At 49.3% G+C, this 11285-nt stretch overlaps 1 protein-coding gene across 1 annotated transcript; it reads right to left on the bottom strand.

Annotated features, from left to right (window-relative positions):
- Nucleotides 1-1557: 1557 nt before the first annotated feature.
- On the bottom strand, nucleotides 1558-3882 carry LOC306945371 (16 kDa beta-galactoside-binding lectin; the record flags this gene model as incomplete). Its single annotated transcript, XM_079534097.1, has 4 exons — nucleotides 1558-1701; nucleotides 2170-2341; nucleotides 2447-2526; nucleotides 3874-3882. The coding sequence occupies 4 exons, from the start codon at nucleotides 3880-3882 to the stop codon at nucleotides 1558-1560; spliced, it is 405 nt and encodes a 134-aa protein (XP_079390223.1).
- Between the last annotated feature and the right edge of the window lie 7403 nt (nucleotides 3883-11285).

Raw genomic sequence — 11285 nt, 5'->3', positions numbered from 1 at the left:
AGAAGAGGTAGCCCCACAGCATAACCAGGCTTCTGCAGTGCAGAGAGACATGTGCTACCTGTACCCTGCTTCCACAAAGGACAGTGGCTGCAGCAGCCCCTTCTACACCTTCCCACCATATGCAGAGTAGAAATTTTTGCTGAACTTGGTCAGTGCAGCAGAGCCTTCTGGTGGGCGTTCTCCAGACACATACTGCCCTGGAAGAGACAAGTGCCCATAAAGCATCCTGCTCATTTGCACACTGCCAGTCCCTCACAGTCATGAGCTACATCAGATCTGAAGGCTAAATAGGAGAGCTGTATCACCATATCTATGCCCACAAATAGCTATGGCCCATATCCTTCCGGCCTTCATGATTGAGTTTCCAGGAAACAGAGAGAAAAGGCTATCAGTAAAGCAAGTCACCTCACAGATTCCACAGTTCTGGGGCAGCTGCCACAGTGCAGCGAGGCCAGCCTCCCCATAAAAGGCATTCAAATGGCTCACATACTCTGCAGAGGCTTACTCCCTTTCCCCAGCAGCTGGCCTGGCTACTCAGCTGTTCCAAATAACAGCAAATACAGCCTGGACCATAACAGCCCTGTTGTCAGAGTTTAGCCAACAGGGATCAAATTTCACCACTTCAGCAGTATTTGGCCAATGCAGCACCTCACACCAGCACAGCTGTGACAGCCACAGAGCCAGCCCCACACCTAGGCTTCTCACACTCAGTGGGCAGGGATCCATTCTCTCTCATTAGGTTCTCAAACACTATGGCAAGCCCTGTCTGGACATAGCTAGCAGGCAGCTTGGGAATAACTGTAGCAGGCACACTCCAAGGCATTGCAGGAGCAGAGCAAGAGGTTTCAAGAGGAAGAGACAATTCACTAGTTGTGCTTAGTGCATTCAGGATCCAATACTTCCAGTATCCCTACCTGCCACATAACTAAGCCACTGACTGCATCACTGGGTCTCTGACAGCATCAAGACCACAGCTTGTGAAGTGGCAGAGACACCTCAGGTCTTGCCCTTCACTCCTGTCTCTTCCCCACCACATGCAGTTCACTGAATTTGCCTGTTCTTTAGCGCCAGCCTGCAGCATGTCAAACCATTTTCTTAGAGAGCAGAGCTTTCTGCAAAAGCATAAGCCATGCCCTGTATCTCTCCAGCAAGGAGAATGGAGTAGCACTGCCTGGACAGGGATGACACAAGGCATGCCTAAAACATACTTGTTAGAGCTTCTCTGTCACAGCAGCCTGGGACTAACTCCAGAATCTGGGAAGCAAACAACCAGAGACCACTCACTGCAGCAAACAGGGTTAAAGGAGAACCTATTGCTACAGGAGCTTAGGTCACAGTAGGTTATACTTTGCCAGCTGTGTGGACCAGCTCAACAGCAGCTGCAAGGCAGCAGTGTAGATGAGTATATAGGTGGACACATATCCTTTCCCACTGCCCACCCCCATAGCACACACAAGCAAGCAGATTAGAGCAGGAAACAGCAGAGAAAGCGGCCATGGCAAGTTTGGGTTTATTTCACTATGCAGGGGAAAAGAAAACAAAAACAAGCTGTAGCAGTTAGCTGAACTTAATAGCTTTCACTTTAAAGTCACCCTCCACAGCCAGATATTGAATTTTCTCCATGCCCAGCCGATTGGGAAACTCAAACTCCACTTCAGGCACCTTCACCTTGACCTCTGCTGCATCGAAGGAGATACAGATCTGTAAGGAACCACAAAAAGGAAGGCTAGCACATCACAGGTCACAAGGCAGGCTCCCCTCTTCCTGCACAGTGGGTGCAGGACAGTTGAGATGTCCACAGGTGGTGAAGGCAATGCCTGCTAGCTCAGTGCAGAAGTGAAAGGATGAAACTGGTTTGCTCTGCCTAAGCTCAGTCCTAAGCTTCTGCAACTAAGGGATAAGGTAGATCCATCTGAATCACAGGTCAGTGTTTTAATTGCTCTTACTTGCACACCTTACAGAGCAAGGCCAGAGTGGGGCACTGAACACAGCTGAGCTGTTGGGCATTGACTCAGACCAATCCAGGCAGTTGCTCAGCTGCAGGACTCTTCCCTTGCCTAGCTCCCTTTCCATACCTGCCCCTTCTCCACCTGGTAGCATTAGAAAAGTTGCCCTCAGCCCACCAGTACATTGTATCAGGGCCTTGCACAGAGGCCTCTGGCACCTCACCTCAACCTTGTCGCCATGCTGAAAGGGGAAGTCAGCCTTCCTGTCCTCCTCACCCCACATGCCATCCTCCTTCGAGTTGCACACAACAGTGTTGACATCCCCGTGGCAGTCAAAGCGAGGGTTGAAATGAAGCATGAGGGTGCTGCTGTCCTTCCCTACATTCACAGAAAACCTGGGGAGATGGAAAGGCAGTGGTGAGGAAATGCCCAGCTACCAAGTGCCAACAGGCTGAACCCAGTAGGAGCTCTGTCAGCCTCCAGACCATCTCTTCACTCACCCTTTGGCATCAGATGGGATCTTCCCTTTGACCTTGACACACTCTCCAGGCTGTACATCCAGCTGGGTAACAACCAATCCCTGTAGGACCAAACCACAGGGCTCAGCATCCCAATGGCAGCCCACCAGCCCTGCCTGGTGTGAGGCATGAACCAGATCCCACAGACCCAAAGGCCTTTGTCATTCAGTGCTAGAGCCAGGGTTGCACCAGCCATGCTGCCTCAGCCACTTGCCGGAGAATCCAGGTCACAGTCACCAGTCCTGTGCTGTCACCCCACTGAGCAGCACAAACTCATGGGGAAGTAGTTTTAACCACTGCAATGAGGACAAGGGTGGACTGAGCTGCTGATCGACCAGCTGCTACAAAGGACAGCTTCACAATGAAGCTTGCACCTTTCACTTAGCAGCAGCCATCAGCACAGAATTAATAGCAGTTAGCTTTTGTAACACTGTGTCCCCCCCCTCCAGGCAGATCTCCACCCTACAGGGGCCACCCAAAATATCTGCTGGTTTAACCTAGAGCTATGTGCACAGAGGAGTTAGTAGAGCCTGCTTCTTACTGCAGCCCAGCAGAGCCAAGCACACACACTTAGGAAAGCTCCTGCGGGGATGAAGAGGGATTGATGCCATCCCTGGAGCCAGATTATTCACTTCTCCAGCCACACACCCCCAAAATAGCAAGTAGAATCCCCACCTCCTTCAGCTAAGAAGAAGATGTTGTTGGTGCGGTTAGGTTTAACCCAAACCATGCTTCAATGCCCGTGTTTCCAGGCCCAGCTGCAATACTGCGGAGCCCAACCACATGGCAGATAAGATAGGGAAATGAACTTGCATTTGGTTACTTTACTCATGTGGGCTGGTTCTTCTTGCACAACCAGTGGCCAGTAGCTGTGGGCTGCTCCAGAGCTCTTTGAGACAGTCACTCAACCAAAACAGTGTGAGACTTCATGCCTGCTCACTGCCGTGCCCGAGGAAGAGGCTAATGGGATCAGGTCCCCACAGCCACTGAACTGCTCATCACTACAGCACTATCTTGCGGCTCTGTTTGTGGTACAGTCGAAAGAATAGGCATGGTGCCAGCATATAGGTTCAGCACACACAGCCCTCCTTCCTTCTGCCGTTATACAAACTTGCATGGCCCTGGACCCAAAATACATTTTTCGAGAAGGAAAAAATAAAGAAAGAAAGGATATTCAAACTGTAAGCTGCAGATGATGTCAAAACTTTAAAATAAAACACGAATTAAAACAGCTTCTCTACTTAAATATCACACTAGAAAAGAAACACAGCCAGTCGGCCCTAGCTGTTCCTCCCACAGCCTCGTATCAGCCCAGCATTTCCTCTCGCCTAATCCTTGCCTCCTCCTCCCCCTGGCACCGACCCAGAACCCACAGGCAGCCACCCCCAAATCTTGCCTGGGGCACTCACTTGCTCCATGCTGCAGATGCCCCAAGCCCCTGCTCCACAGCCAACGTGACTCAGCGCTCGGCTCCAGCAGCTTAAATCACTTGGGCAGGACCATCACATGATGGGGGGGGTGCGAGGGGGGGGACAAGAAGGGGATCAGTTTCAGCTGTCTGGGAGCTGGAGCTTTTCCAGCCATTTAAAGTAGGCAGTAGGAGATTGTGATTGATATTGTTCTTTGTGGGCAGGATGTGTGTGATTTTTGAAGCCAGTGATTGTTTGCTTCTGCATGATCCTAGAAATCCTTCCTGTAAGCCCTTTTAGCTGCTAGGCAGCAGTGTATGTTGGCTCTCATCCCATGGCTCTGTGCCTGCAGTGAGGTGGCTGCTTTTTGTTAGGTGATCCCTGCCTGAAATCTGGGTTGGAGTCCTCATGTTACTGTTCCCAGCTTCTGAGAGTACGTGTGTGCTCACACTCAGGCACAGCCTTGTGCTTGCAAAGGGCAGTTGAGAGCTCCTGGGTATGAAACGTCGCTGCCTGCAGTTCAGTGCAACCTAACTGTTTGTGGCAATGCCAGTGGTTGAAAGTATCTCTAAGTTAGTGCTGTATGTGTGGGGTGCTGTTTGGTGCGAGAACTCAGGCTGCAGTGTTTGAGAAGCAGCATGATCCCACTGGTTCCGTTCCAGACTCTAGAGGGAAAAAGAGAAACACTCTGTTGGCAGATGGAGAGGCAGGACCGAGGCTGTTCTAGTGGGTCCCCACTACCTGCTCAGCCGGATCCTTTGTGCCTCAGTTTCCCTCCTGCAGGACATGATGTTAGTGGCATGCAGCTTCACAGCTCTGCTTGCAAAACTGCAGTCAGAGCTTTGTATAGAGGCAGCATGTTACCTGGTTGGGCCTTGGCTGGCCTGTGAGATACATATCTGTGGATAGTGCCAGGAAGGGCTGCTTCTGGCTGAATAGCAAAGGAGACATGCTGCCCTGCAGGAGGCTGTGGAACCTTCAGCAGACTGTGCTTGCTGTTACACCGACTGCACCCCAACTCCTGACACTACCCTGCCCCAAATATCTGCGCACCCATTCCTGAACATTCACATGGCATTTCAACAGCCTGTATGACTCTGGGCCAGTCAAAGCTCAGCTGCATTTTCAGCTAGAAAGTCACAAGCCTGAATTGGAGCCCTGCAACTGGAATGTATAAAAGAGGGCAAAATGCTGACTAAAGGTACCAGAGGAAAAATCCCATGCGTCCTCTGGCCTCCAGATAACTCTCTGGCTATCCCATATTTATGCAAGGGCCACGCGGAAGCCAGGAGGTAACTGCAAGCACAGAGCCGGAGCCTATAGCAAACAGCACTAGGAGCAGGCTCCAGCACAGACGGCCTGGAGCAAGCCGAAGAAATTCCACCTTAAGCTTACCCCAGTTCCTAGCATGATGTTAACAGGATCAATCACGTGTTGGAGAGAGGCTTTAGTCGCCTCCTTTCCACGCTTGTGTACAGCTGTTGCCCTGCTGGCTGCCACGTGTGAGGGGTTGAGCAAATTTTGTTTGGTCGGTTGGGTTTTTGTGTTTGTGTTCCATTCAGCTTTGCGAAACCCCTGGAGATTTCTCCTCCTTTCAGTGCTGCAGCGTTTATTCTGGAGACTGAGCTGCTGGCAAGTGGGGCTTTAGTGTTGTCCATTCCAATTCCCCTTCTGAAATGCACGTTTTGTGAGTTGCTTTTCTGGCCTGGTGTGTCCTACTCTAGTCCTTTTGTTCAGATAGTGATGTATCTGTCTAATAATACAGAAACTGCACTGTCAGCTTTCCTTGAGCGCTCTGCACTGGCAGCCAGGCTGTGTTAGCAGCAAATCCTTAGGCCTTGCCCCATGCAATACTAAGGGCTGGGAGCAGGGCTGGGAGCTGGGCTGAAAAGCTGTGCAGAGAAAAAAGATCTGGGGGTGTTAGTTGAATCCAGCTGAACATAAGTCAGCAGTGTGCCCAGGTGGCCAAGAAGGCCAATGACATCCTGGCTTGTATCAGAAATGGTGCAATCAGCAAGAGCAGGGAGGTGATCATCCCTGTGTACACAGAACTGGTGAGCTGCACTTTGAGTACTCAGTTGTGCTCAGTTTTCAGCCCCTCACTACAAAGAAGGGCAACAAAGCAGTGAAAAATCAGGAGCACAAGTCTTATAGAGAGTGGCTGAGGGAACTGGGATTGTTTAGTCTGGAGAAGAGGTTCAGGGGAGACCTTGTGGCTCTATACAACCCCCAGGAAGGAGGCTGTGGCTGGATGGGAGTCTGCCTCTTCTCCCTGATAACAGTGATAGGACAGAACATAATGGCCTCAAGTTGTGCTGGGAAGGTTCAGGTTGGATATTGGGAAACATTTCTTCTCTAAAGGAGTGGTGATGCAGTGGTACAGGCTACCCAGAGAGGTGGGGCAGTCACCATCCCTGAAGACGTTCAAGAAATGTGGAGATGTGGCACTGAGGAAGACGGTCAATGAACATGGTGGGGATGGGTTGGGGGCTGGACTGGATGGTCTTAGATATCTCTCCAACCTTAATGAATTAGAGCACCAACCTTATGAATTAGAGCACTGACAGTTTTACACTTTGCAAAGTCAGCCCAACTTTAGTCTGAGATACCCGTGCTGAGATGCCCAATTCATGGGCATCTCATGGGGTACTCAAGAGGCATCTCATGAGCAACTCATGGGATCGCCACGCATGCAGGCCCTTAGAGCTCCTGCTATCTGCTAATTTTTGGGGAGGAGGTGCACTGCCAAGCAGCTGTGGCAGAGGCAGGGAGAGGCAGTCATCTCCTGCTCTTTTAGAGGGTGATACCTGAAGGAGTTTTCTCAGGACAGTTAATTAAGGGTGTCCTCCCAGCAGCCGGGCCTGGAGGCTCACTCTTGAGAGCAGGAGGCCCTGCCAGCACCCAGTGTCCAGCCCCAGCTCTTAGTTTCTCACTTCATTCATACAGACGGGAGGCAGAAAACTGGCCAGTCTGATTTTCTCCTAACAGTCTCCAAAAATCCCCCAGATTTGTTTTAAAAGATAAATGCCAAACAGATGCAGCATGCTGATTATTGCTCTTTTTAATCTTCTGCGAGAGAAAATACACCCTAGCCCTTGGCGAGTCCTCTCTCTGGCTAATGACTCACATCATCAAAAATTGCATGCTACAGGAAAACACTGATTTTGGTGGGGCTGAGCACCCAACTTCATCCAGCTCTGCGAAAGACAAAGCTTTCCTGGGTATTTCTTCTGAGGAAAGGCTGTGCAGGAGGAGGGGCTGAAGGCCCAGGCCACTGAAGGTGCTCGCTGGGGCTGCATGGCCACATACCACTGCAGCAATTTATTCCAGGTCGCTTCCGGATTTCAGCTTCCTCTCTATTAAAAGGGAAGCACCTCTATTCTAAGTTAATTAGAAAGTAAGTTAATTATAAAGAATATCTTGCACTTTCTCACCGAGCGATGAAAGGATTTTGCTGATCTCTTCAGTGGGACTTTAAGTAAGCCCCAACATATTTATTCCCCTCATTACCACTGACTCCAGCTGACCATCCCTACGTTCATCTCTAGGTGGAGCAGATCCAATGGGAGTGCGTTGCTCTCCGCCTAGAACTGCGGCTTTGTTATTTGAGGTTCATTTCACTTTAGCATACCCCATACCTTACAAACATGCAAATGGCAAACACCTCCTCAGCACTTATTTCTGCAGCTCTAAGGAGCTGCTCACATTTGCTCATTTCAGGTCCCTACTACCCTGAGCTCACTTATGAATCCAGCACTGTTATGCTGCACCTCCCCCTGCTGGGCCAGCCTTTTTCCCATTTCTTACCACTTCAGGGTACAAGATGCACGTTACACAGGACAAACCCAGTCAATTCTCTAAGCAAGTGTTTTCTAGAGGTGTCAACTCTGACAATTTGTGGTATTTATTTATAATAGTGTTACCTTTTCACTTATGTCAGCTATGGCCACGTTGCAAACTTTTACAATAGGGATTACACCCTAAAACACTTCTTCCCTGGGATACCTCAGAAGACAGCAGCACTTCCCACGCATTACACATAGCTCAGGTTGTCTTGAGAGCTGCAGGGAAACCTGAGCAAGCAAGACCTGCATCACTGATAAAATAAAAGAAGTAGTGAAGTCATCCTTCCCACCTTTTCCATACAGCAGAAGGTACAGGCTACATCTTTGTTTTCCCTCAGCAGCTGAGGAAAGCAATGTCTGGTGGCCTTTTTGTGTTTTCTCCTTTCTACTGTTTTTGAAGGCTTGGCTTTCTTTACATAACTAATTATGCAAAACCTGCAAGGCAGTGTACTGACACTGAAGTAGTTTCGTTTGCGGATTTGCTCAAATCAGTAGGAGAAAAATGCCTCACATTGACTTGGAACAGGACGGGATTCAGCCTTGTGTACCAGCCCTCTGTCTACCAAATCATCTCAGCAATCTGAAACTGGGCTAATGTGACAGAGCTCTCCTCTAGACTTGTCATGCAGCATGCACAGCGTGCCAGGATGGTTTAGAAACTGAAACCATCTGGAGTTCTATCCCCACAAAGGCATTTGTGCGCCAGAACTGGTCTCCTTTGAGCCACCCACACAGTGAAAAGGAATTGTATTAAAGCTGGCACAAATATTTCAAATTCAGGCTTTAGGCAGGAGAAAATTGTCAATCAGTATTTGAAGAATGCCTCGCAAAGAGCAAGCTGATTAAAAAAAAAAACAGCAACAGACCTCAAAGAACCACTAACACTGACGGTTCAAAGTCCCAAGATACTGAAGTGCAATCAAAATATTGCTCCTTGGGTTGAAACTTCTTCCCTTTCCTGCCCTCTTCTCAGTCACTGTGTTTTCTCAAGCAGACTTAGGCTTTACGTGAATCGAGTCTTGTGTCATGAGGGCTCCCTTGCTTCAAACACAAACTCTAATCTTCTCTGTGTTAAAGTGCAGTAAACAAAGACACACTCAGGTTTAAGACCAACATTATTGGATCCCTTTAGTACAAAGCTTTCATTATTGTTAAATCAAATTAATGCAGGGAAGCGTCCTAAGAAGAGCTATAAAAGCTTATTATTGTCATTATAAAATAGAACAGCTAATCCCCGTACAAAATGCCTTACAGTTTGGGAATGTGAGACCTCTGCAGCCATGTTACATCTGCCTGAGAACAGAGGTCTGCTGGGGAGTGTTGCACAGGGTGCTGCCACAGGAAACAAGATGTACAAAAAGCTGCCAGGAATATCTGGGGATTCTGGCAAGAAGTCATCACGTTTGGGAGCTGTCTGTGGGTTTCTTCTCTCCACCACCTCCTCCTAGCAGAGGAGCATCAGCACCTGGTGAGATACAGTAGGTTCCAGGAGCCTCTTGGGAATAGGAGCAGAGGAAAAGTGAAAAAGACAGCACACTGACCTTCTCTGCACAGGGCTCATGGGAAGGTCTGCCAGTATTCCTTGCAGATTAGATATTAGGAAAAATTTATTCTCTGAAAGAGTGGTCAAGTATTGGAACAGGCTGCTCTGGGAAGTGGTGGAATTACTATCCCTGGAGGTGTGGCACTGAGGGACATGGTTAGTGGGCATGCTGGGGATGGGTCAGCAGTTGGACTGAATGATCTTAAAGGTCTTTTCCAGCCTTAATGATTCTGTGACTCGGTGATTCTATGATTCAACGAGCATCAGCACCAGAGTTTGTAGATTTCTTTGGGAAATTTCTTCAGTGCTCAGGCTAAGGAACACCACAGGGGGGAATCCGAAAGTGTTGCTGCTATTGATGTGCAGCAATCTCAAAGAGCTATGTCTCCTCCACAGTTTTCTTCCAATGATGGTAACATTACAGCAGCAGCTATGTTACCAGCCCCTCCTCACAAGACTGCCAAGCTGGATGGTCATTAGCATGCAGTGCACATCTTCAGCCACCTCATACTGCTGCCATCCGCTCAGCACACCAAGTACGCAGGATTGTGTGCTATGCACATCACAGGTCTGAGCTTCACATGCTGCTAAAATTAATTTTAACTACTTTGTAAATTTTAAACAGTTGCCCCTACCAGTTTGGCTCCAGCAGCAGTAAACACAAGTGTGGTTGTGGCGGATTCTGACACTGAGAATTGCGCCAGTGCAAGCTGGCTTTACAGGCCACTGTACATGTTTGGGTTTTTGTTGTACATGTTCCAGGAAGCTGCTGGACCTTCTTATGTAAAGGCATAGAGCAGGCTTGGGCTTTAAATCAGTACCAAAGGCAAACTGGTTGGTTGCCTGCCTGCTGTGGTTGATGACAGTCCACTTCCGAGGTGGCTAGAAAGGGACATCTCAGGTGACAGCTGAAGAAGAAAGCCAGTTGGGAGTATCTACACACACACATCTTAGGATGCATACCTGCACGTGGTAGTCCAGCAAATTCTGTTTGGAAGCAAGAGCATCACACTGAGCACAGTGGGCAGATCAAAAACCCTACTCCCAAACCCCCTGAAGGCTGTGGTGATCTTGCTTGCAGCTCCTGGGTGGATCCACAAAGAATTTCTAGCCACAGCACAATGAATTGAAGCAGCAGAGAGCCCTGAGCACTGTAGGATGCAAGGAAAAAGGAAGGTGGACAGGGTTTCTTACACTGACAGGAAGCAGGAAATTGTGAGGGTGACTTGTGGCATGGGTTGAGCTGTGCCCCCAAGTCCCATGTGAGACTGAATGCTGCGGCCACCACATTAATCAGCAAAAGCTGACAGACCCCGCCAAGACACTAAGACACAGCCCTGCCATGGTTCGTGGGTGTACAGCACTCTGTGCTCACCTCTACAGGAGATAACTGGCTGGCTGAGAGAGGCTGGCAGAATCCCACAGTGGCTTTGGAAGCCTCAGTCCATGGCATCGCACCTACAGAAATCTGCAAGACATCAGAATCCAGGGGAAGCACCACTGTATGTCCCCTTCCTCTTGGCCACAGTCAGGAGGAATAGGACTTGTATGGATGCTACATCTGTATCCGTGTGTGTTTTGTCACCCCCACGTGTCAGGAGGGGCCCAGCCAAGCCTGTCAGCATGAGGAGCAGATGCCACATGAGCAATGCCTGGTTGCTGACATTCCTGACAAGGCACAACTACTCCAGACCACTGGAAATCTGAAGGTATTTTATTTCTCCAAAAAGAAGCAGCTTCTCCAGAGTGCCTCAGTGAGATTGCAGCACTGGAGATGAAGCAGGTCAGCACTTCGGACCCAGAGTCCCTGCTTTCAGAGATCCCACCTGCTGCTACTGGCAGCCCAGGATTCTCCCCACTGTCAGTCCTCCCAGCAGCTAAAAAGCCAACCAATCTGAAGTCAGCAGGTGACACTATCAGAAGGAGTAGGCTTGCTGTAAAGAAGGAACCAGAAACCAAGGAGAGGGGAGAGTTGTGAGCTGTTTCCTTCAATCATCCTTTCACTATTTATAAAGCAAGAAGAC

The sequence above is a fragment of the Tetrao urogallus genome (assembly GCF_951394365.1).
Source record: "Tetrao urogallus genome assembly, chromosome: 4".
NCBI lineage: Eukaryota > Metazoa > Chordata > Aves > Galliformes > Phasianidae > Tetrao > Tetrao urogallus.
Note: the sequence above shows the minus strand (reverse complement) of the source record. Positions and strands in the feature narration are given on the sequence as shown.